General features: G+C 52.8%; 1 protein-coding gene across 3 annotated transcripts in view; it reads right to left on the bottom strand.

Moving 5' to 3' along the window:
• AK8 (adenylate kinase 8) overlaps nt 1-26,670 on the bottom strand; it is a 118,455-nt gene continuing 91,785 nt past the window's right edge. For 2 of the 3 annotated variants that reach the window (XM_057313810.1, XM_026514252.4), the window contains 2 exons: nt 1,461-1,541; nt 1-333 (listed from right to left, as the gene is read on the bottom strand). In XM_057313810.1, coding sequence (XP_057169793.1) covers nt 96-333; nt 1,461-1,541 — 319 coding nt within the window. In that variant the 3' untranslated portion in view covers nt 1-95. Of the gene's footprint in view, nt 334-1,460; nt 1,542-9,398; nt 9,631-26,670 lie in introns of those variants that run through there. The other variant, XM_057313811.1, reaches the window with a different exon arrangement.

Genomic DNA, 26,670 nt, shown 5'->3' on the forward strand with positions numbered 1-26,670 from the left:
CACCCAGCACTCTTTATTGGCTCGGCCGAGGTTCCGGGAGGTTGGGGAGGGCACTAACTTTGCTTCCCTGCGGGATGCTCCCTGCTCGGAGCCCATCAGGGGACTTTCTTGGGCAGAGGGTTAATGATCCCACTCTCTATGTATTCAAACACTGTGTACGGGTCCTGGTCCGCGTTGACGGTGATGGCGCGCTTATAGAACTCCTCCAGCTCCACGGAATTCCGGTAGAACAGATCCATTTTGACCCTGACTTGCTCTTCAGTATCCTTTGGGTTCTGCAGGAGGCGGGCCTGGATTTCCATGGTTGCAGGGGGCTTGTACATGAGGTGGTACCTATGAGAGAGCGGGGGAAGCAGGTGACCTACGGTCTGGCCCAGAGGGCAGGGGAAGAAGGGGCCTTCCGTCCCCCTGTTGACCCAGTTGGTCACCGTCCCCACCACCACCAAACATTTACGGTACGCCAGCTGTGTGCACGTCCTCGGCCAGGCCCTGGTGTTCCACAGACGCAAAGCATGGCCCCTCCCCTGGGGGAGGATGCAGGCCAGGGACAGGTGGACAGAATAGAATATATTAAGTCCCCAATTCCTTTCTTTCTTTCTTCCCCTTCCTTTCTCCCTTTTCTTCTTCCCTGTGAAGAGTATTTATCAAGCATCTGCTATCTGTCTGAATTATCTGCTCCTGGCAATGCGAGGCAAGCAAGACAATGTTGGCTCTGTGCTCCTAGAGCTTGCAGCCGAATGGGGGAGTGGTCCATAGTAACAGCGACTGTGAGCAGAGAGGACAGGAAGGGCCACAGACGGTCACTGCGGGAGGGACCCCAGGGGCAGGGCGGCATGAAGGCCATTGCACTTGATTTGGGTCCGTGAGACCGTCCTTGGCAGCAAGGACGAGAAATCAGCCTCTAGTTTTGAAAAATCCTGGTATTTCTTTTCCCGCCCCTCCCCGCTTCACTCCTGAGTCCCCCCCCAGAAACGTGGCCCTGGGTGCGAGAGGATGGAAGCTTCTACATCGTGGGGACGTCCGACGGCGCTGCAGCCCCGACACGGGGACTGTACTTGGTGGGACTGCAGGACGAAACTCCGAGTTCGCCTTGTGACTCGGTGGCCCCAGGCGGGCCGGTTCCCACGCGGACCTTAGTGCAGCAGCTACGTCGGCAGCGTGCATCACCTCGAGAGGTGTCCGGAGGCACCCGCCCACTCCGGCCACGTCCCATGCTGGGTCAGCACTGCCGCTTTCACCTCGGACGTTCATTCCCTGGCTACTCTTCGGGCAGAGGGTCCACAGACACTGGCCAGAGAAACGGACTGGAGGGACCCCCTTTCTAGAGTCTTCTGTCAGCGTCATCCCCAGACCCATCCTGCTGTGGCATCATCAGTCAGCTGGACGGACGGGGCAGGCTCCCCAGCAGGGCCGGAGCCCCGGGGCCCTCAGAGGGCCAACCCCCGGGGCCGGGCACAAACCTTTCTCCTGTGACGGGATCGACTCTCCTCAGGGTCAGCCGCTCAATGACAGAATCGAATGGCACATTCAGGAAAAACACCCTACGGGGAGAGAACAGCGCCACGTCAGCCGGAGGGGACCCTGGGCTGGACTCTGGGCACCCGCGACCAGGGCCGCGTCTTCCCCGCCCAGGGGCGGAGCCTCAGGAGTCTTTCAGGGGCTCCGGGTACCAAGCTCTCCAAGGTCACCGGGGAGAGATGTAGGCAGAGGCCTCCCTGCCGTGGAAGCTCGGGTTAGACTCCACCTCCAGGGGTGCCTGGGGGGTTCAGTCGGTGAGGCGTCCGCCTTCGGCTCAGGTCAGGATCCCAGGGTCCTGGGATCGAGGCCCGCATCAGGCTCCCTGCCTGCTTCTCCCTCTGCCTGCCGCTCCCCCTGCTTGTGCTCTCTTTCTCGCTCGCTCACTCTCATTCTCTGGCAAATAAATAAATAAAATCTCAAAAAAAAAAAAAAAAAAAGGAATCCACCTCCACCACGGACTTGCCATGTGGCCTTGGGCCGCTCACACAGCCTCTCTCAGACTCAGTTTGCTCAGCTGCAAAATGGGCTAACGACAGTTCCCTGGTACTGACGATCTGAAGACAGGAGGCGCGGGCCAAGCCAAGTGCAGGGCCTGTGCACACTCGGCGCTCAAACGCGGCAGCTAAGGCTGAAACATCATCCTTCTTGTCACAGGACAGCCTTCCCGAGAGTTCAGGCCCCTGGCTGCCGTGCCCTCCCGCAGAGCTGGGGTTGTTCTCAGCTCCCCCACTTTCTCTTTCACAAAGGAGCCCCGGACCCAAGGGAGCAGGGCCTTCAAAAGGAAACAGCGCAGGTCAGAGCCCAGCAGGAAAGACACAGCGCCCACTGCTGACAACCCCGGTCTCTCCTAAGTCCCTACTGCAAAAGGCCAAAGCCCTGCTTTTTGGCAACGGGATCCTTTTTTCATATAAAACTGGAGGACAGGGATTCTCGATCGAGGGTGATTTTTCCTCGAGAAGACATTCGGCAATCCGTGGGACGTTTGTGGTCGTCACAAGGAGCTGGGAGCTACAGCATCTAGCGGCTGGAGGTCAGGGATAATGCGCAGCACCCTAGAATGTAGGACAGCCCCCGCGCAGAGAATTACAGCCCCGATGTCAGTGGCGCCAGGGTCGGCAGATGGGACAGAGGAGAAGGGCGGGCCCTCTGGGTGGGACGGGTGGGTGGGGGGTGAAGGGCCAAAGGTTCACGGCGCCTCTCACATGTCTAACGCAGGCCGTGCCTTCTAGTGTGAAACCATCCCAGAGTGTTTTTAAAGAATTAACTTCTGCAATATTCCACTGCTCGCTCACCTGCACTTATTCACCCTTTGATTGACCATACGTGCATTCATTGGATGCCTGCTGTGTGCCAAGCATTGCAGTAAGCTCCCGAGTTCACCGCCTGCCATGCGGAACCGACACACAGGACTCAATGGGGTCATCATCACAGACATCTGGGTTCGATGACTGATGTGTGCACCCTCCACTGGCGACAACATCAGTGACGACGACACCAGTGACAAGCACTCCCCGTGAGCCCTAAGCCTGTTCGTTTCACTTCCAAGTCAGTAAACCCAGGCAAGAAGCAGCTCTGAGTGCGCGAAGAACGCACACAAATGAGATTTCCGGCCTTCGCTCTCGGGGTGGAGTCCCCTCGGGATGGCTGTCCTGCCCCGTCCGAGTTAGAGAACAAAGGCGGCCTTCACCCCGGCCCAGAAATGCTGATTCGGCAGGCACTGGAGGGAGCCCAGGATGCCCCCGAGCCTGGGACCCGCTGGCTGGGGGAGCACCCGGGCCAGGGACTCCGGGCCAGGCACCCCTCCAGGTCCCGTGTCCCCTCGGAATTAGATGCAAATGGTTGACCACGTGTATTTGCTGGGAGGGGATGGCTCCATGGGTCTCAGATTCTCAAAAGCGGGCCATTTTTAAAAAATACGTCACTTTTGGGGCGCCTGGGTGGCACAGCGGTTAAGCGTCTGCCTTCGGCTCAGGGCATGATCCCGGCGTTCTGGGATCGAGCCCCACATCAGGCTCCTCTGCTATGAGCCTGCTTCTTCCTCTCCCACTCCCCCTGCTTGTGTTCCCTCTCTCGCTGGCTGTCTCTATCTCTGTCGAATAAATAAATAAAATCTTTAAAAAAAAAATAAAAATACGTCACTTTTTAAAATTTTTAACGGACGCATAGTTGACACACAATGTATTTTAGTTTCATGTGCACAACGTAGTGATTCGACAATTATATATGCATCATGAACCGACAATTACATATACGTCATGAACCGACAATTAAAAATGCGTCATGAACCGACAATTATACATGCGTCATGAATTGACAATTAAAAATGCGTCATGAACCGAAAATTACATATACGTCATGAACCGACAATTACATATGCGCCATGAACCGACAATTACATATGCGTCATGAACCGACAATTATATATGCGTCATGAACCATTCCTACGATAAGTGTAGTCACCGCCAGAAGTGATCACAATACTATTGACTGTATTCTCTATGCTACACTTCTCATCCTGGGGCTTATTTATCTCATAACTGGAGGTGTGCACCTCTCAATCCCCTGCGCCCATTGCGCCCATCCCCCACGTCCCTCCCCTCTGGCAACCACCTGTTCGTTCTCTGTAGTCATGAGTCTGCTTCTGGATTTTGTTCGTTCATTTATTTTGTTTTCTTCTGTTTAGATGCCACATATGAGTGAGATCATATGGTATTTGTGTTTCTCTGACTTACTTCACTTAGCATCATTCCTTCTAGGTCCGTCCAGTTGTCATGAATGGCAGGATTTTGTTCTTTTGTACGGCTGAGGAATATTCCACGGCGTATCTACACACCACGCCTTCTTTATCCAGGCGTCTGCTGGTGGACACTGGGCTGCCTCCGTATCGTGGCCACGGTAAATAATGCCGCAGTCAAGGGCTCCCCTTTCGCCGCATCCTCGCCAGCACTGGCTGTTTCTCATGTTGTTGATTTTAGCCATAACGGCAGGTGTGGGTCGTATCTCACTGTGGTTTTGATTTGTATTTCCCCGACGATGAGTGATGTGGAGCGTCTGTTCATGTGTCTATCCACCATCTGGATGTCTTCTTCAGAAAAATGCCCATTCAGGTCCTCTGCTCATTTTTAACTGGATTATTTGTTTCTTTGGTGTTGAACTGTGGGCGTTCTTTAGACATCTCGGATATTAAGAAGGCCTGCCAATTCTTTTTTACTTTTTTTTATGATTTATTTATTTGCTTGAGAGAGAGAGTGGGGGATGGGCAGAGGGAAAATATCTCCAGCGGACTCCCTGCTGAGCATGGAGCCTGATGCAGGGCTCGAGCTCACAACCCTGAGATCATGACCTGAGCTGAAATCAAGAGTCAGTCCCCTAACCAACTGAGCCACTCTGGTGCCCTGAAGGGGTACCATTTTTAATTTTTTTAAGATCTTATTTATTTGAGCGAGAGAGAAAAAGAGCATAAAGGAGAGCGAGCACAAGCAGGGGGAGGGGCAGAGGGAGAAGCAGGCTCCCCCTGAGCAGGGAGCCCAATGTGGGGCTCAATCCCAGAACCCCAGGATCATGACCTGAGCCGAAGGCAGATGCTTAGCCGACTGAGCCACCCAGACACCCCAAGGGGTGCCAATCTTTAAAGATGGTTCTGGGTCACTGATGTGAGTCAAAGCTGCCTGTTTTACTGAGATGAAGGACATGCCGTGGCCGCCTGAGGAGGGGGCAGCTGGCCCGCTCCACGTGCTGCACGCAGGCACTCACTGCTTCCCTGGGCTTACAGAGGCCTGCTGATGGTCCTGATTCCCCCTGGGAGCCACCCTGGTCCTCTCTCATCCCTGTGACATGGTTGAAGTTAACCCACCCCAAGGCTGCAAGGCTGGGCATGAGGAAGGCCCGAGGGGCGGCCAGTCTGAGTGCCAGCTCCTCCTGCCCACAGGAATTGGATCAGGAAGCAAGCTGATCCAAGCCAGGCCAATGAGAGGCTGCACCGTGGCATGCCAGAAAGGAGCTTCCTTTTTGCTGGTGCTGCTAAGCTGATGGTATGGGACCTGGGGCTGGCTGGGGCCTGCACCCAGATAGAGCCTACCTGAGAATGAAGCCCACCCTGAGAGAGAGGAGAGACACGGTCTGGGGCCCTGGATCAAGCTGTACCTGATGCCGACACAGCCCTCAATGTTTCTCTGACATGAGTACATAAATCTCTTCTTTTGCTTAAGCTGGTTTGAGCTGGGTTTCCTGCAGTTGTCCCCCAAAGGACACCTAATACTTCTCCTAGTCTCTTAGATGCCGCTTGCTTGTAGAAAATGTGTAAACTTTAAAAAACTGTGAGTCCCTGAGCCAAACACTCTCTCTCCTTCAAGGCAAGTTCTCCCCCTGCCTTTCGTCTCTCTGCCTCATTTTGCCCACACTGTTTGCTTAGGTTTGCTTCTGCCCAGCTGCCAAGAAGCCCCTCGCTGGTTCCTGATGAAAGCCGCAGCTGCCCCTCCATGGAGCGCGCGCAGTGGCTTCCCCTGCAGCCTGGGGTCCAGGAGCCACGAAAACCCACTTCTTCCTGCACATGTTCTTGATAATGATTTCCATTCACAACGTGCTGCAAAATAACAGCCACCGAATAAAACATGCGAGATCGGGGAGCGTCTGAACAGGGGAGCACAGGTGTTTCAACGAGCTTTTATCCCTCGAGCTCCAAACACGCTGGGCCCCCCCTCCCACCCCCGAGACTTGCGAGGCCCAACAGCAACACCAAAACACGGCTGTCACTGCGGCTGGCGGCGCCACTCCGGATGCAGACGCCAGTAGAAAGGAAGCCAGTTTGGAAATCCCTGATAATTGATGCTGTTTCGTAAACAAACAAGCCCCAATTGAAAGATTTTTTTAACCCAGCATATCAAGACTGCTTGTCGTCATTCAAGGGAATGGCTTGTGAAAGGCTGGCAGGATCAGAAGCGCAAGGACACCAAATTGGTACTTGAAACACGTCGCTGGGAAAAGCCGCACTGGAGAAGGAGCTGTGCTTCCACGCTGGAAGCTTCTGATTAGCCGGGCTCCTGGAGCCGCGGTGCCAGAGCCGGGGGCAGGGTGGAGTGGGGAGCCTGAGCAGCCCTGCAGAGATGCCCGATCCCATGAGTGCCTCATCTGGCCGGGGTTTTGCATTCTGCTCTCATTGACACGGTTACACAGCCAGCGGAGACAGAGTACGGAGATAGCAAAGACGGCCAAGACTACCCAAAGCAGGGTGGCAGGCAGCAGCACCCCCTGCGGGGAGCGCGGGGCTGCTAGGACTCACCAGGGGCGAGGGCTACACCTGCCTGGGGGCTTGCAGAGCTTCAGGCCGGCGGAGGCCTCAGGAGGGAGGCGGAAGGCCCCCTGGGAGGCCTCTACTCCCTCGCTCCTCAAAGTGGGGTCCCCGTTGAGCAGCACCAGCACCACCTGGGAGCCCAGCACCCACGGAACTGGGAGTCTACACTGTTACCAGATCCACAGTGACTCCTACACACGACCAGGTTGAAGAAGAGCTGCCCCCTTCCCATGTTTTCAAGATGTGTCTGGTGTTGAGAATCATGGGGAGGACTTGCCTGAAATACAGATTCTGGGCACCCCTCTCAGAACTATCAAACCAAAACCTCCAGGGGCAGGACCAGGAGACCCGTATTTGTAAATCAGCAGCTCAGGTGACCGAGTGCTCAGGCGGGGGTGGGAACCAGGGCTCTAATCCCAGACGTCACCCTTGGCCACATCCTGGAACCACCAAAGGAGCTTCGGGAATACTGAGGCCTGGTCCCTGCCCCCTGGAGCTTCAGCTATAATTGGCCCAAGATGAGGCCTGGGAATGGAGACGAGCAACTACAGTAAGTAGTCAAGGCCGAGAACCAGTGCTCTGATCCGATCCGCTCAGTGTACAAGGGGGGAAACTGAGACCCAGAGAGATCAGGGCTCATACTCCGCCACCCAGGGCACTGGTGCCTGATACCCAATGGCAGCTGGGATCTCTTGACTCACCCTCATGGTGCCCCCTCTGGCCACGCTGCCTGGGGTTCTGTTTGGGGAGCAAAGGAAACCTTTCTCAAAGGCCTTGAAGCTTACCACCTGCTCCAGAACTAAATTCTCTGGAAGTTGAGGGATGGAACCTTCTCTGGACCCACACATGGATTTGGTAAATTGAGAGATACGATATATAACTGACTTGAAATAAAAATGGTTCCCACTACTGCCCAGAGGCAGGGCTCTGCCCTTGTTAACCCCTTGCAAGCCTCCACTAGGGGCAGAACCCTATGCAAAGCACCAGGGCATAACTACAATGAGACCACTTCACACTCATTTGGACGGCTGTTATAAAAAGCCAGCAAATACCAAGTGTTGACGAGGCTATGGAGAAAGTGGAACACTCGTGCATTGCTAGTGGGAATGCACTGTGGAAAAGGCCCTGGTGGTTCCTCGAGAAAGTAAACATAGGGCCCTACGATTCAGCTATTCCACTTCTGAGTGTACATCCAAAACGAGGGAAAGCAGGCACTGGAACAGACATTTGCCTACCCAAGTTCACAGCGGCATTATTCACCATGCCGAAAGGTGGAAATAACCCAGATGTCTATCGATGGATGACTAGATAAACAAAATGTGGCGTATACACACAATAAAATATTCTTCAGCCTTAAAAGGGGATGAAATCCCGACAGCCGCTACGACGCGGATGAACCTTGAAGACATTGCACTAAGTGAAGTAAGTCAGACGCAAAAGGTTGACAATTGTTTGGCTCCATTTCTACGAGGTGTCTAGAGGAATCGAATTCACAGAGACAGAACACAGAACGGTGAGCGCCAGGGGATGGGGGGTGGGATGGGGAGTTAGTGTCTAATGGGGACAGAGTTGCAGCTGAGGAAGATGAAAGAAGTTCTGGGGATGGATGGTGGTGAGGTCGCACAACACTGTGAATGTACGTACTGCTACCAAACCATATACTTAAAAATGGCTAAAAGAGTAAATTTTACATTAAGTATATTTTATCTTAATAAAAAATAAGTGCTATGGTGTAGTTTATAGACATGATGGTAAAGGCAGGGGGAGGGGTGGCTCTCTGGCCTTAAATAACCTTACAATTTAATGAGGTTCTTAATATACACATGTGTACAAATAAATGGATAGACCAAAGAATATGAACCATAGGATAGTACTAATTCTAAACTAACTGTAATGCCAATGCTACACAAACGTTCAGAAGACAGAGGAGGAGAGAATAGAATTTACCTTATTAGGCAGCCTTTCCCTGATATCCAAAACCAGACAAAGACACTACAGGAAACCATAGACCAATATCGCTCAAGAATGCAAAAGCAAAAACACTCAATAAAATGTTAACAAACTGAATCTAGCAATGTATAAAAAGGATAATACATTACGACTAGGTGTGGTTTTGCCTGGGAATGAAAGCCAAAACATGCAAAAATCAATCAATGTACTTTACTATATTAAAGAAGAAAAACTATACAATCATCTCAACAGATGCAGGAAAAGCATTTAACAAGATTTTATGTCAACTCCTGATAAATACTCAAAGCAAAGTAGAAATAGAAGGTAACTTCCCCAACCCAATAAAGGATATTTACAAAAAAACTACAGCTAACATCATATTTAATGGTGAAAGACTGAATGTTCCCCTAAGACTGGGAACAAGGTAAGGTTGTCCATTCTCACCACTTCTATTCAACATCCTACCAGAAATCCTGGTTAATGCAATATGACAAGAAAAGGGAAAAACGTGCATACAAATTGAAAGGGAAGAAATAAAACTGTCTCTATTTGTTGATGACATAATCATCTAAATAGAAGTACCAAAGAATCTTCAAAAAGGTTACTATAACTAATAAGTAAGTTTAGTGAATTCACAGGATACAAAATCAATGTACAAAAAAATAAATTGACTTTCAAGGTACCAGCAACAAACAATTAGAAACTGAAATTTTAGAGGGCGCCTGGGTAGCGCAGTTGTTAAGCGTCTGCCTTCGGCTCAGGCCATGATCCCGGCGTTCCGGGATCGAGTCCCACATCGGGCTCCTCCGCTGGGGGCCTGCTTCTTCCTCTCCCACTCCCCTGCTGTGTTCCCTCTCTCGCTGGCTGTCTCTCTGTCACATAAATAAATAAAATCTTTTAAAAAAAAAGAAAAAAAAGAAATTGAAATTTTAAAGTACCATTTACAGGGACACCTGGGTGGTTCAGTCAGTTAAGTGTCTGCCTTCAGCTCAGGTCATGATCTCAGGGTCCTGGGATCAAGCTCCATGCTGGGCTCCCTGCTCAGTGGAGAGTCTGCTTCTCCCTCTCCCTCTGCCCCTCGCCCTGCATTCTCTCTCTCAAATAAATAAATTAAAACTCTTTTTCAAAAAGTACCATTTACAATAGTATAAAAATGAAATACATGTAAAGCTAACAAAATAAGATCTGTGTACTGAAAACTATAAAACAGTGATGAAAGAAATCAGATTTAACTAAATTGGGGAGTTATACCATGTTCATGGACTCAGAGATTCGATATTGTTAAATTGTCAGTTCTCCCCAAATTGTAGATTCAGTGTAATTCCAACCAAAATTCCAACAAGGTTTTTTTTGAAGATTCTACACCAGTTAACTCTCAAAGTTATATGGAGAGTGTTTCTGGAAAAGAACTGGATTCAGTAAAACAACGTGGAAAGAGAACAAATTGAATGCAAGGCTTACTACAAAGCTACAATAGTCAGGATAATATGAGTGTTAGTGAAAGGTTAGACACATAGACTAAAGGAACAAAAGAGAGCCCAGTAATAGACTGTCACAGATATGGCCAATTACTTTTCAGCAAAGGTGCCAACACAACTCAATGGATAAAGGTGGTTTTTCACCCTGTGGGGCTGGAACAATTAGACCCCCAAATGCAATTAATGATAATAATAATCTTGACCCATACCTCATACCATACACAAAATCTAAGTCAAAACAGATCACAAACCTAAATATAAAACCTAACACTACAGAACTTCTAGGAGATCTCTGTGACCTGTGTTAAAGATTTCCTATAAGGACACCAAAATCATAACCTGTAAATGAAAAAAACTAATGTCAGATTTCATTTAAAATTTCTGCTCTTCAGGGGTGCCTGGGTGGCACAGCGGTTAAGCGTCTGCCTTCGGCTCAGGGCGTGATCCCGGCATTATGGGATCGAGCCCCACATCAGGCTCCTCTGCTGGGAGCCTGCCTTCTTCCTCTCCCACTCCCCCTGCTTGTGTTCCCTCTCTCGCTGGCTGTCTCTATCTCTGTGGAATAAATAAATAAAATCTTAAAAAAAAAAAAATTTCTGCTCTTCAAAAGACATTAAGAAAATGAAAGATCTACCATAGACCAGGAGAATACATTTGATAAACGTATACCTGGATAAAGGATTTGTACCCAGAATATGTAAAAACGTGAATCCTATACACAACAAGTGAGATAAGGAAAGAGCCACAAATAGATCCCCAACTGCCCTGTTATTTCCAAACGTGAAGTTGAAATTGGGAAAGTCTGATCCAGGAAAACAGTTTCCTGAAAAAGGCTCAAACTGCCCCCTCCTTCCGCAATTCTTTCAGAGCCTGGAGGGCTGTGGGGAGCCCACCGGAAGGCAGTGGTGCTATTCCAGCTTCACGTGAAGACCTGGCCTCTGCCACACGGAGCTTCTTTTGGGGGCTGGGACACTCGCAGAGCTCACGCTTCTGTGTACGCTGCAGCGACCCTGGGGCTTCAGTATAATCGGGGGGTCCTCCCTCCAGGGGGACTGCGCAGTGGCCACCACTGATGCAGGGAACCAGAGGGAAAAATGCAAAACGGCACCACGCATCAGCACTTGGGATGGTCTGCTCATCTTTAACTCGAATTTGCGCACATGACACCCAGAGAGGTCACACAACACTGACACTGTTGTAAAACAGTCCTTGTACAACAGCAGCCCGCGGGGCGCTCGTAGGGCACAGAGCGGGAGTGACCACTTTGTATGGACTTGTCGGGACAAGACCTCCTGCCAGTCTAAGGGTGGAGAGCAGTGGCATCCGTGTCTAGAGACAACTGCATCGGGGGCTGGGGAGGAGGAGCAAGTGAATTATGCACAGACCATCAGGATATAAAAAAAGGAAATTTGGGCCACCTGCAGGAGAATTCACGCCGCGGAACACGGGAGGCCGGAGCTGTCTGAGGACAGGCTCTGGGGCTGCCTTGTCTGCATCCTTCGCACTAGACACGTGCTAAGGGCCAGGTAAGCATACAGTGAGCGGGCGGATGTTGACCGCGACGCCGGGGGAGGCCTGACAGAGAAGCACCCCAGCATGGGGACCACTCCCCCCCACCAGATCCTCAAGGCAGGTCCTGGGCCACAGGTGCAGGCTGCGGCTTCCCAGCACAGCTGTCGTGGAGACTGTGTGCAGGATAGCACGGCGCCGGAGAGAGTTTGGACGCAAGCCCTCCCCGGAGTCTGGAACGGGCCGTGGCCAGAGCTGTACGATTTTCACTCTGTGTATTTTTTACTCTGACATGTGTCCAATTTGAAAACTAAAGGCCAGGCCTTGCCACCTCATGTGAAAAGCCCACGCATCGTGCCTCCTGCCCTCAGGCAGCAGCCGCCGGCTTCCCTCGCTCCCCGCTCCCCACTCCTTAAAAAAAGAGGCTCCCGCTGGCCATTTCTTGTTTAAAACTGTGCATAATTGATGATGGCAAATCTACCCTGGCTGGCTCTAAAATCTCTCCAGGGGCAAGAGGAACTCTCTCTGACTGTCATTAACTGGTAAATCAGCGGGCTCTCCTGGCAGTTTACCAGGCGCCGCACAAAATGCAGCAGTCTGGTTTGGGGAGAATGACCCAGGGATCAAATTCCTGCATAATCGGTCTCCATTTTAAAGTCATCTTAAAATTTCTGCCTGCTTCACCACTGGGAAGAAAGAGAGTCATTCCTTTGCACACCACCACCCAGACACTCCCTCGACATCATGAAATGCAAATCACCGGAAGCCAGAAAGTTCTGCAAACTTTTCCCAAAGAGAAAGGCGAATGAGCTGAAGGCAAAAATGACAGGAGGCGAGTGGAACGCTAGTGGGAGCGATGTGACAAGAGGGGGCGGGTGTGTCAGGCCAGGACACCCTCCGGGCTAGCAGCTCTCCGCCTGCAGACACACAGACGCGGGAGCTCTCCACGGGGTCCCTCCAGCTGCAGGCAGTCCCCACGTCCAAACTCGTCCCGACGCTGCGCACACACCCGCGTCACCTGTGCCCACGCTCTCCCAGCCAGTCAACCACCTGCTCCAGGCACGCAGTGTGACGCAGCCACATGGGTCCACACAGATCACCCCCCTCCCCCCTGGCCGCCCTCCAGCTCCAGGTCTGAGTTTGAGAGGGGCGGGGCTCACGACCCAGCTGGTCTCCTCCATGCGCTCATGACACGAAGTTCCTGAATGTTCCTGGAAACGCACAGTCTTCCTTGGGCACTAGCCAGCCACACCACACCTTCTAGCTCGTACCCAGAGTGTTTGCTCGCCACACCAACAGCCTGCTGGCTCAGGGCCCCTCTGACGGTAGGAACGCTGGTCAACATCAAGCAGCACCAAAGTCCGCCAGTGTGGACACCCGTCCAAATCCACGGGTCAGCAGCAGTCCCGAAAGAACATCTGAGCTGGCGGACACTTCGTCAGTGGCCGTCGCGTGGCTGACACACAGGCGCTCCATCAGATCTCCCTTTAAGAAAGAATCTGGCTCAGTCGTAAGGAGTGTGGTCGGCTGACAGCCTCCAGCTATAAGTATCTTCTGGGACTCGAGCCCTGTGTCCATGTTTCTGACATATTTACTGAGATATAATTCACCCCTTGATGATTTTGACTATATTCACAGAGTTGTGCGACCATCAGCACGGTCTAAGTTTAGGGCATTTTCATCCCCTGCAAAGGGAACCCTCTGCCCACAGGCATCCCTCCCGTTCCCCTCCCCCAGCCCCTGGCTCCTGGTCTGCGGATTTGCCTACTCTGGACATTTCATATAAATATAACCATACCGTATGCAGCCCTCCAAGTCTTCATTTGGGAGACTAGAGAAAAACGAGGAGTACCCCACAAGGTTGTTAAACACGATAACCCAGATCCAGCACGTCAAGCACACGAATAACAGATTATCACGTGGGCCTGCGTGCCCGGCACCTTCCACGCAGCGTAATGTTCCCGAGAATCCCCGCACCGCAGCGCGCCTCAGAGCCTCATCCCCTCTTATGGCCAAGCGGTGTTCCACTGAATGGGCAGCTCTCGTTTTGGGTAGCCTTTCACCACCGGATGGACATTTTAACCCCAGCTTCTGAACAAGGGCATAGCGTTCTGGGTCTGGCTGTCCCGCCCGGTGCAGCCGCCCGCTGTGGGTGAGCCTTGCTCTGGAGCTCCTGCCGGGCTGGTGGAGCCCAGGTCGGGCCGGCCTCCTGACCCCACGGCTCCCCTGCCCCAGCCCGCCCCAGCCCCTTGCCCTGGCTCAGCAGCTGGCTCCATATCAAGCTTCTGATGCTCCCGACTCCGTCTCAGTGTCTGCTTCCTGGAGAACCCAACCAGTGACATATGCCCTGCAAGGTATCAGGAGCCTTGAAGTCGTCAGTCCCCTCTGAGTGGCAGCTTCCCGCTCCCACGTGTGCCGCCGCCAGACTGCTAGTTCCTGGGGCAGGAGAGAGAGGGGAGCAGCAGAACATGGGCTCTGAGATCGGAAAGATCTGGGTTCAAATTCTAGCGTCATCTTCTGGGTCACCCTTTTACCCTCTGAATGTCCCTGTATGAGGATTACAAGGAAACAGGACCTCCCAGGGTTAGCTCACGGATTAAATATGATAATCCATACCAAGTGCTGAGCGTACGTAACAAGAGACTGTCCACATGCGCCAACATGCCAGGCACTCTTCTAAGCCCGACGCACCTGAGACCAGCTTCTCATCACAATCTTACAAGGGGGAACATTATCCCTTCCACGACAGCTGCTGAGAGAATGGAGGGACGGAGAAGTTCCGCGGCCTGCCCAAACTCACCAGCTCCAACGCGGCTCTGATGGTTGACTTTTTAAAAAATATTTTATTTATTTATTTGAGAGAAAGAGAGAGAGGCAGAGGGAGAAGCAGACTCCCTGCTGAGCAAGAAGCCCAATGTGGGGCTCAATCCCAGGACCCGAGGATCATGACCTGAGCCCAAGGCAGCTGCTTACCCAACTGAGCCACCCAGGCGCCCATGATGGCTGATTTTATGTGTCAACTTGAATGGGCCACAGGGTATCAGATATTTGGTCAATCATTCTTCTGGGGGTAGCTGTGAGAGTGTTTCGGAGATTAACATTTACATAGCTGAACGGAAGGCAGCAAACTGCTTTCCCTGCTGTGGGTGGGCCTCATCCAATCAGTTGAAGGCATGAATAGAACAACAAGGCTGACCCTCCCCTCAGCTGGGGAGACTTCCTCCTCTCTGATGGCCTTCGAGTGGGGATAAGGGCTTCTTCCTGTCTTCAGATCTGATGAAGTGGGGGTGGGATCAACATTTATACAACCCCATCCTCAAGGCTCTCTGGACCTCACTTCAGAATAGTTCAGACCAAAGCCCTCCTGTCTTCTGGCTCTTCCTGGGTCTCAAGCCTTCCAGCTTTTGCTAACTCACCCCACAGATCTTGGGAGTTGCCAGTCTCTCTATTGCATGAGCCAAGTCCCTAGGATAAATCTTTTTTCTCTGTATACAATATACATCCTATTGGTTCTGTTTCTCTGGAGAGTCTTAACACAGTGGCAGAGCCAGGACTCAAACCCAGGCAGGCCGCTCTGGGGTTGGTGCAGCTGACTGCCTCAATCTGCTGTGAATTTGCTAAAAGAGGAGAGAAGGATGGAAGGATGGAAGGGAGGGAGGGAGGAAGGAGGAAACGGAGGGAGGGAAGGGGGATAGGTAGGTCTTAGCCTACCCCCTCCTCAGCACAAACCACAGACTCCCACGTGTGGTTCAGCTGTGGCTCTCTGGGGTTGGGCTGCACAGAGTCCCACAGGTTCAGAGCCAGCTGGAGTCAATGGCATCTTCTCCACTTCAAGCAGGCCAGCTCCAAGGGACTTGAATCAGGGAATGCAGCAGACAGCAAGGGGGCCTCCTCGTGCGCCTTTGCTCGCAGCCCAAACTGCCAGCCCCTGGCACTGCTCTAGGAGCAGGAATTTGCTTCAAGGACCAGAGAGCAGGGTGTGGAAGATTTGGACCCTTGGACCCCCTGGGAAACGAGTGCCTCTCCTTGTCAGCAGTCCCGAGACAGGGAGCAGAGGGAGGGGTAGGTGAATTCATTTCGAGGTTCCCTTTCTCAGAGCCACTCTCCATCAGTGACAAACGCTGTGTTAGAATGCATCCCTGGTGAAGCGTCCTCAGCCTCGCCACTTCTCTGCCCACAGTCAGAACCTCCATTCTGGACTTTTCCACCCTATGTTTTAAGGGGCTACAGGGAAGCTTCTGTTTTAACCCCCTGCACAGCTGGGGTTTGCCTCCATGAACCTCTCCTTCTAAATACGGTTTACTTCGTGGCTTCGATTTTAAGCCTTTGGCTCATATTAGCTACGACCCCCATCACCATTCCGGTCCCTGCCAACGTTTACGTACTTACTGCATGTATGAAGTGTGTTACACACATGTGTTGTCCCATGTAATCCTCGCAGGAGGCACATGACCCAAGTCCTGTGATCCTAACCATTTCAAGGGTGAAAACCTCTCAGGCCCCCGGGAGGTTAGGTGATGCCTGCAGGCTGGGCTCCAGGTCTGGCCACTCTAGGACCCTCCTTCCCACCCTCCCGGCTGCCTTCATATTTGTAAAATAATTCGGCTTCATGCCCTGTGGTTTTAGAGTGTCACGAGGCTTCTGCTGAGAATCAGGGCACGGGAAAGTGAACCCTGAAGCAACTTCGAAGAGCCAGTGCAGTGAGGTGGGGGGCAGCGCCCCAGCCTCCAGGCTCGTGGGACCCCGCCTCAGATCCCCCGTGGGCGGAAGCCACCACCTCCTCTGTGTGGCCACCCGGCTCCCCGGGGCTGGGACCCCCTCCTCAGGGCCTCGCGGGGACGCCGTGCACAGCTGCCTCTCAGGGTTAAACATAAATCACGTGGATTCCAGAAGCTCCTTCATCCCCAATCACAGCTGCCTTGCCTAAGGAATCCGCCACCGTGTTTGTTAAACCCACACTTTAATTACTCCAAAATTATGTTAAATCCTTGCATAAATACTGCAGTGGCATCTCCCGAAGAATTTCATTACAGTAAGTTGGGCTGCTGCCAGAGCTCTCGGTTAAAAAGTAAGAGGAGAACAGACACATGCAACAAAGATAGATATTGTTTTCAAGATAAAAAGGCAAGGGGGTTAGCTTTGTCAGATCGCCCAGGTGTCAAAGAGACACAGACTCATGGGAGCAGAAATCTCCCATTTTACAGACTGAAGGGGAAAACCAATCCCCTTCCGCCCTCCAATCTAAAAGGTGTTTACTTCTCGAAAAACCTAAATCTGATTAAATATTAATCACCAGTGGTATTAATTAACGGGGAAAAGTCCATCAAGAGAACCCCAATATGTTTACAGTGTCCTCGGGAAACTGGGAAAATTCACAATCAAGTGTGTAAATGTTCTAAAAAAGCGTCCTGAATATTTTATGAATATTTGTCATAAAACAGAAATAATAACCACTGTGCAGAGCTATTAGAATTAATATTTATGCTGCCCGCCATGAAATATTCATGGGGACAGAGAAAGGGGGGCCCGTAAGACAAGAATTAATTTACATTGGGCTTGGTTTACCCGCTGGCTTGATGTTTAAAGACGGTTGACAAGCCTCCGTATGAATCCGCCAGTCACTTCCTGCAGTCGGTGGAGTGGAGGGGGTGGGCGCCGGGTCCAGGCTGCTGACAGCTCACAGATTGAGTTTCTGACAGCCCTTAAAAAACCTAAACGGCCCCCCACCTTTTTTTCCTTATTCCATTGCCCAAGGCGCTCTGTTCTGCCACCGTTCATCCGATCTCCCCTTCCATCTGCTGAAATTAACGAATTAATGAGCGCGATACGCTTTACAGTGGGGCCCTATGAATGTTTACAGGCGATTAAATTATAATGCGGGATGGCTGTATAATTCATGAACCAATTAAAGGAAGTGTTAGTTGATTTGATGGGATGAGGACGTACAAAATGCATTTAACTAATGGGGAGCCACGGGCTGCCGAGGGCCGGCTCCCTCTCTCGGATTACGCGGCTAATTGCTGCACTTTATGGGGCTGTCACTGATAGCCATGCATATTTCATTGTTCTCAAATACTTCAATTGTGTGCGTCCGTGTCACGGCTGTAATACGGAGAAGCTGGGCCAAACTTGGCTGTAGTTACAGTGGCCCGGCTGAGGCCTCGCCTTGGAACCTGAGCCCCGGCGTCGGATGTCCCCGCCATTAGGTGATTAAAAGGGCTCAAAATGCGACCAGCTTTTGTTTTACTGACAATTCCGGACGCTGGCTTCATGGCCATGGCAACACTGGGGCCCTGACCCCCTTCCAGTGGGGGAGATGGGAGGAGAAGTCTGAAGTCCCCGTACTGTTCCCATCATGCCCGTGTCCCGGGTGCAGGGCCCCCAGGGTCCCGCAGAAGGTGAATGCCCTGGGGGAGTCTGGGCCTTCTGGGTGACCTGGGGGCCCCTGCATCCTGCATGTGGGCGCGAGCCAAGGGTTTCCTCTGGGCCAACTCTGTCCACCCGTACAAGGTGACCACGCAGGGCTTCATTAAACACAGTGGCCAACTTGGACCCAAACTTGAGCTCTGCTCTCAGAGGTGGACGTGTGATCAGAAGGAAATTGCCGAGAAGAGGGAAAGAGGAGTGAAGTTATCCTGGTGCTCAGAAAGACAGAGTGTGCTCCATGATCCTGTGGCCGAAGGACAGAGAGGTGACCGCGCCCGACTTCCCAGCTGGAGCGGCGGGGTGTCTTGTTCACAGAGATAGCCACCTCATAGCAGTAACCCCGGTTACTCTGCAAGGACTGGGCGTACGTCCCCCAGCCCCCCAGATGGTCAGAGCCCTGCCTCAGTGGTCAGTGGATCTCAGTAGCCCGGCCGCCCGGCCGGTCCTCTGGAACGGCTCTCCTCTCTCCTCCGGTTTCGCAGGAGCTGGACGCACACACAGCGGCTAACACTGGCAATCGTTCACCAGGTGCCTCGAAAAGATTCTTTCTGCTCCCACCCTGGCGCCAGCGTTGTGAGGAGAGAGTGGCCAGTGACCACAGGCCACACTCCCCATCGACACCCACACCCTTGCTCCGTGCTCCGGGCCCCCGCAGCCTGGGCAAGCCTCAGGTTCCCCGTCGTTACACTGGGGGCGTGGATTAAAAGCACTAACCCGTGTGCTTAGTATGAGGCGGGCATGTAACAAGTGCTCACGTTGTTTTAACCTGTACTACCACCATGTGATCTCAGAGGTTCCGTGTGTCCATTACGGACTCCAGACTCACCCCTTCTCTTCCTCACGGCGCTCGGGGTCAGCCTCCACCCGCGACTGCACGTTGGGTGCCGAGCGGTGGCATGGAGCTAGCAGTGAGGTCTACGAGGAGGCCTGTGGGGCCCGCGGAGCCTCTTGTCTGAGGAAGAAGGGCTGCAGGGAGCCCGGGGGAGAAGAGCACCCAAACTGTCATCACTTCAAGGATGGAAAAGGGCCAGTTGTAGATTAGTAGAAAGTCAGCTAACTGAACACCTAAACTATCCCCTTGGGGCCTAAGCTCAAACATGAACTTGCAACGGGTAGCTGAGCCGGATTTAATGCATTCCGGTTTAAAATGAACCCAAAGTATCATTTATCAAATGCCTACTATGTGCAACCAACAGTCCTAAGTATTTGACAGATGTGATGTTATCTTATCTCACAAGATAAAAATTAGTATTCTCTGTGCACAAATGGGGAAACTGAGGCCCAGAGAAGCCAAGCATCTTGGTTGAGGAATTTCTCCTGAGTAAATGCTAATGTAATTGCAAAGATAGGCAGGCAAGATTTCCTGCTGCTGAGTTACTTCTAACAGAAGAACACTGGACACCATGTAAATGTCCACAAACAGAAAGAGAGGAAGGCTTAACAAATCGTGGTCTACCAACTGTCTGCAGCTTTTAAAAGAAATAAGGTAGATCAAGGGTGTTGATATGGGAGGAAAGGGTAAGACACAACCTTAACTCAAAAAAAAGTTACATAACAACTCATATCATATGAGCCTATTTACATTTAACAAGAGAAATAAATCTAGAAGGATATGCAACAAATTGGCCATAATGATTATTTTGGGGGAGGGGACAGGGGAAAGAAAGGTGGGCTTTACTTAGTATATGTCTGCATTTTTTTTACAACGATAATGTACTATTTCTATAATTAAGAAAAACACTACTTAGGTGGCCCAGTTGGTTAAGCGTCCGACTCTTGACTTTGGCTCAGACCATGATCTCGTGGTCTTGAGATCGAGCCCCACAGAGGGCTCCGTGCTCAGCCAGGAGTCTGCTTCTCTCTCTCTCTTTCTCTCCCTGTGCCCTTCCCCCCGCTCATGCTCTCTCTTGTCCTAAAATAAATAAATCTTTAAAGAAAAAAAAGAAAGATAAACACTAATTATAAAATCACAAGAACCAAGGTTTTTTAAAAAAAGAAAAGCATCCATTTTAAACTACCAGACCAGCGTCACGGCGACAGCACATACGACTGGGCCAGACTTTCTCACGTGGCTCACACGATGCACCGAGGATCGTTTCGTGCCTGAGCCTGACCCCCGCACGGCATCACGGAGTCATCAGCACATTTCACGAGTGGGCAGACGGGGGACGGGGACACGGCAGGTGTTGCCCCTGAGAAGGACACACGGCAAGGTGACCCTGTGTATAGACTGCCCCTCTTACCCACAGAGCAGCCCTCCAGGTGCCCCCGTGCGAGAGGAGCCAGGCGACGGGGTCTGAATAGCAAAGCCAACGCCTCTGGTTTAGGAAAATCAACCGATGTTCATCATGCACTCAACAAATACCGACCCAGTCCTCCGGTGTGCCAGTCACCACTGTCGTACATACGCGGATCTAGCGGTGAGCGAGCCAGCCATGTCCCTGCCCTCACAGAGCTTACTCTGCACGTCCGCGTCCACGTGCGTAAGGCTACCTCCGCGGCACTCGGGGTCGATCCGCCACTGACAGACGAGAATCTACAACAGCAAGGAGACGACATGCAGGAGTGACTTGGTACACGCGATCTGGGCAAGGCAGGAAGTGCACCCTAACGTCCCAGCTGGAGTGGGTACGTTTCCAACGGCAGGGCTGTCATTAATCAGATACTATTCACTGTGTTTGCTAGGGGTTAAGCACACTGTATACGGAACGTTATCCAGTGGAAGCTTCTCCAGTATGAGGTGGGTACCACTCTTAGGCCCCATTTGACAAGTATGGAAACGGGGGCTCAAAGCCATTAGAGAACTTCTCAAGGTCCTGTCCGTAGCGAGAGCAGACTTTGTAAGCTCAGGTGGGTGGAACGCCCCGGTCTGAGCTGTGGCCGCTGGGTACACTGCCTCCCTGCACGCTCGTCGGCAGAGCACCTCGTAACGAGTTGTGGCGCCTCACACAGTCCGGCCTGGCCTCACACCGAGCGCGTGTAGACATCACCTCACTAATCACAGCAAGCTGGGGACGTAGGTGTTAGCGGCATCCCCATTTTCCAGATGGGGCAACTTGCTCCCTGACCAGCTAGTGAGTGACCCAGACGGACTTGGGACCCACAGCCGCTGGACTCCAGCATCCAGGACGTTTGCCAAGTGCAGGGACTTTTCTAAGGGCCCCACCCGTATTATCGTATTCACTCTTTTTCCGGAGGCAAGTTTGTTCATTTATTCTTAATGTTTCAATTGAGAAATTCACAGAACGTAAATTAACCACTCCAAAGTGTGTGATTCAGGGGTATCTGGGACGTTCAGTGTCGTACAACCATCACCTCTCTGTAGTTGGAGAACGTTTTCATCCCCCTAAGAAGAGATCCCGTATTCACTAACTAGCCACTCCTGATCCCCTGGGTGGCCACTAGTCTGCTTTGTGTCCGGTGGATTTCCCTGCTCTGGACATCGTGTTGAGGGATATCACACCGTCTGCGACCTTCCGCCACTGGCTTCCTCACTTAGCATCATGCTTCCGAGGTCACAGTTTCTCTCATGAACAACCTTCTGAAGCAGTTCTGTAACTTGTGACCCATCTTACAGATGAGAAAATGGGCGTTGCGGACAGAGGAAGGAACTAGCCCAAGGCCATGATGGCAGTCAGGAGCCGAGCCAGAGTCCAACCAGGAGCATCTGGCTCAAGAGCCCATAATTCCACCGGCTCCATGATAATTTCTTAAAATGATTTTTCTTAAGATGATTTCTTTCAAAATGGATTGACTGAACATTTGCACATGCTTAGCTCAGGTCCTGGGTGTCAGCTGTTTGTAGACCTCGTCCCCTCCCGTGCCCCTTGCTCCTGACTCCCCAGCCACATGGCCTCCTTGCTGCCTTGGGGTCCACCCTTTGCACAGGCTGGCCCTGGGCCTTGAACGTACATCTCCCCGGTGGCCACGGGGCGACGCTCACTTGGGTCAGGACTCTGCTGAGATGTCTGCCGCCAGTGCCCCCGTAAGGAGCGGCACCCCGGACTCTCACACGTCCGCTTTGTTCTCCTTGAAGCCCTCTTCCCTGGGAGACCATTATGTTTATTGTCTGACCCTGAAGGCACGTGATCTGTCCATGTTGTTCTCTGCCCTACTGTCAGCTCCTAGAACCACGCTGGCACACAGTTGGTGCTCAATAAATGTTTGTTGACTGAATGATGTTGTCCTCAAAAGCCTCACCCTCAGAACGGAGGGAGACTCTCTGAAGGGAAGGCTGGAGCTGAGGACCGTTGGAAGGGTGAGTGGGACGACCGCTGCTGAGGCCACAGAGAAGCACCGAGGACAGGCTGCTGAGGAAGGTGGTCACGCAGGGTAGGGAGGGTGGGACCGGCAGTCGCCATCCTTTCATGCCCTCCATGACCTACTTCCTCCCCTTCCTTCGCTTGCAGCACGACGCTCACTTGAGTTTTGCCACTGTGCACAGGCTCCTGGGCCTCTCCTGGCCCTCCTGTCCCCTCCGCAGCTAGCCTGTCCTCTGCCTCTTCTCAGGGCCTTGACGGGCCTCCACCCCCGTCATTTCCTCCAAGTGTCTTTCTCTCCAGCATGGAGCTGCAGGATCTCTGCAGCATGGAGCTACAGGAGACATCTCTGCAGCCTTCCAGGCACAATTCAAAGGACTTTCCAGAACATTCCATCTCAGGGAAACCCTCTCTGATCTACAGTCCAAAAGGCCACTCTCTCTTCTCACATTTCTAAGTATGATAGCAAATTCTTCCTTGTGGGCCAGCAAAGACAGATTCAGGTCCTACCACATCACATAGACTCCACCAGGTAAATCCATGGTGACAGTCCTGCCCCCATGCGAGCAGCTTCAGAGAGGGGCTTCCTCAGACCCCAGACCCTCCCAGATCCGTACCTCCCTTCCAGCTGCCTCCAGAGACGCCTGACTAACGCAGCTTAGGTACAAACCGCACCCGGCCCTGACCGACTGCAACTGGAGGACACTGCCCTGGGAGCCCCCCCAAGGCCAGCCCTGCGGCGGTGCCAAGAGAAGACTCCCCTAATTGCCTACTGAAAACAAAGCCAGGGTTAAACTGTTTATCTGGGTACGCTCCTGGGTTAAACTTCCTAACGAACCTACCTAGGAGGTGAAACCTGAGTTTCTAGATAAAGCTTTTCCACGTCCTTGGCAGGGGACATAGGCCCGCAATTTAAAACTTCTGGGTTTTGATAGTTGTCTATGAATTAAATCTGTTATTCGAGTCCAGAAGCCTACCAGTTCTGCGGCACTCTACCCTGAGGGCATCGCTTGCCGTGATGCCGTGGCCAGGCGCTGGGGCTGACGGGCGCCAAGGCCCTCAACACAGCGCTGAGAGCCGCTCGCATGGGGGCTGGGAAAGCGTTTGGGAGCGCAGCGTGAGCCCTCCTCCGAGGGGCCTTCCCCAGTGTGGGACCTGCCACCTCACCCTCCTCCCACGCTGCTTTGGATCCTGTCCCTGGGCTCCCACGGAAATGTTCCTTTCCCAGGATCTGGGCCAGTGCTGGCAAAGAGCAGCCCGCAGCCAGTTCTTGCGCAACAGACAAAGCAGCGCGAGTCCCTCCCTTCTTTCTCGGACTGGGCTCCCAGCCTCCTGCTCCACCGCTTTCCCGCGAGGAAGGAGCCAGTGTTCTTTTCCTCTTTTAGCCATGAGGAGGTAAAGTCACCTGCAAAGTCGCCCCCCCCCCCGGAATGCTCTAGTCCTTACCCCCTTACCCCCCGGGCCTCTCTTCATCTTGCACCTCTTGCATCTCTTGTGGAGACCCGCCAGTGGGACAGCAGGCCCGGCAGGACAGGATGGGAGCTTGCGGGGGGGGGGGGGGGGGGACAGCACCAGTGGCACCAGAAATTCTATCCAGGAAGGGCTTCGGGTTGTGGCCTGGTTAGAAGTGCTCACGGGTGGTGTGCAGAGCTGCTGGTGGCTTGGAACTCACGGAAGGAGGGGGCTCAAGCCATCTTCGAGTCGGCCCCAGGTGTGCTCCTCCTTGGAAGGTTGGAAGGGATGCGCCCTCCGTGGGCTCCAGGATAAGTGGTCTCCTTGCAGGAGGAGAGGCAGTGACCCTCGGTCAGGTGGCCCATCGGAATGGGAATAACCAGCCTGGGTGAGTGCAGCTGAGAAGGGCTCCTCTCTTTAAAGGACCCACCGCAGGCACACTTGGTTTACGGCTCCCTGGGGACCCACCCAGCTCAGCACAAAATTGGGGAAGAGGGAAGCAAAGATATGACGACGCATCTCTGTGGCACCTGCTTCTGAATGGCCAATGGTGGGGGTCAGGAAATGTGAAGCGCTGAGCAGGTTACGTTCTGTGATGTTTCTGCAGGACCTGGGCCACCAGCGAGCACAAAGATGTATTTCAGTTCAAAAGAGCAATGGCTATTTGCATTTCATTCTCTTTGAGAGGGATGGCAGATACAAATGCCCCCCCCCCCCCGCCCGCCCATGGCGGGAGGTCCGGTCACTGCCAGGTGAGCCAGGTCCAAGGTGACAGGAGGGGTGCCACAGCAGAGGAGGGGGCACCCAGCTCCCTCCATCTGCACTGACTCACCAAAGATTCGGAATGATGAGTTTTTCCTGGAAGCTCAGTACACATGCAAATGAGGCATCCGCTTGGGCCGCTCCCTCTCCCTGATTGGACGCCGAGTGTGTCATTAGCCCCGCCCCTTCAGAGCAGGTTTCTGGCTCCGGTCAAGGTTTGACCCCGGTCACCCTTGCCACCGCAAGCTCTCGCAAGCTCTCGGTGACCGCTGCCCACTCCTATGGCTGCTGCACACAGGGAGCCAAATGCAGCTTTTCCTCTCCCTCTCCAGACACGCCGGCTCACACCAGGGTCCAACATTTTCCAGTTTGATTCCATTTTTCTCCAACCACTTAAGGAAAAAGGCCTTATGGCCAAAACATGACCACTGACCTGATTAGCCATTCCTTGCTGATATTTTTATCAGCATCTGCCCTTCTTCAGCTGACAGGAGCCAGCGCTCGCAGTCCTGCCAGGCTCTTTGGATTACAACCCGATTGTCTGAAATATTTAACAGGTTTTCCTATTTTCCATGCGTCAGGGAGCTGAAACGCCATGGTGTGCTCAGCACCCCCTTCCCCTCGACTGTTATCTTGTCGGGGGTGTCTCCTGGTGTTGCATGCCCTACCCTGCACCCCCAGAACCTCCCCAGGAGACACTGCTGTGGTCAGCATCCTGGATCCCCTTCTGAAAGGGCAGACCTCAGGGGAGGGACCGCAGGAGGCAGAACCAGCCGCCACTCGTCTTGGCATCTCTCGAGCCTCCCCTTGTGCACGTAACACCCATCCTAGGGCTGAACCAGAGTTCGCTGAGTGACTGGATGACCTTCCTGTTTGCTGAGATGCACAGACCCCCGGCTGTGGGAGCAGCAGCCCTGGGGACGGCTGCAGTGAAGCGCTCCCTGGCAGAGAGAGCCCAGGGCACGTCAGTTCTGCGGGTGGAATGGCCTCGGACAGTGATGGGTGCCACCGCTCAAAGACTGCCAAGGAGAGAGGTTTATTCCTCAGTCTCCTGTGGCTTTTTCTCTCGTGGCCACCTTTACAGACTCGACAAAAGTTCTTTTCGTCTAGACTCCTACTGGTCCATTTAAATTGTTTCCCTTTGTGTTCCTCTCATAGGAAATACCAAAGCAGCGGCTCGCTCTTGTGTAGAAAAGAATCACGGTCCCTAAAAGAAGCTCCCAGATTCTAAAAAGAAAGCTTCAAGGCCGGCAGCTCAAGCCGATTGCCTTCCTCAGCATCCACACAAAGGATGATGTTCAGCACGGTTACTTCTAGAGGGGTCCTCAGGGTGTGCAGCTCTGCTCCCAAAAGCAGAGCAGGGGTTGGGGGAGGGGCAGCCTGAAACCTACAAAAATGTTTAAATAATTTGCATACTTTAAAACTTTCACTGTTCTTGGTAACAAGTTCCTTCTAACCCCCCTCTCCACCAACCACGAAGGCATGTCTTGCCACAAGGAGGACGGGGGTAGGTGGGGATCAGCTGCCAGGGGCCACACTCCAAAATGTAAATTGAACCTCAACCACCCTCTCACCGGACTCACGGGCACCCTGCTGACGTTGATTTCCAAAATCCTGCTGGCCAAGCGAGAGGGTGAAGATCATCCCGTCTTTGGACTTCTGTGCGCACTGGACGCTTATCGCCTAATTTATTTCTCACCACACTCACACCACTGTCATCATGCCCACTCTGTACGGTAGGTAAGTGACCTGCCCGAGGTCCCGTAAATGGCAAAACAGGATTTGAACCTGGCCAGTCTGGGTCCCTAACGCCTGTATCTAGTGGGGGTGGGGGTGGCAGGGGCTCTTTCTTATCCACGCAGCTGCCAGCCACAGGGATCACAAGAGATCAGGGGTTTCAAGGCATGTTCTCCACCCAGGCAGCCTCCCCTGCACGTCCCGGTGCACACGTGGCTGCTTGTGGGCTGACTCAGTGCTGTGTTCCACTGGCGTCCAGATAGGCCAGTCTGACCCATTCCCCAGCCAG

Source organism: Ursus arctos, unplaced genomic scaffold, assembly GCF_023065955.2.
Source record: "Ursus arctos isolate Adak ecotype North America unplaced genomic scaffold, UrsArc2.0 scaffold_18, whole genome shotgun sequence".
NCBI lineage: Eukaryota > Metazoa > Chordata > Mammalia > Carnivora > Ursidae > Ursus > Ursus arctos.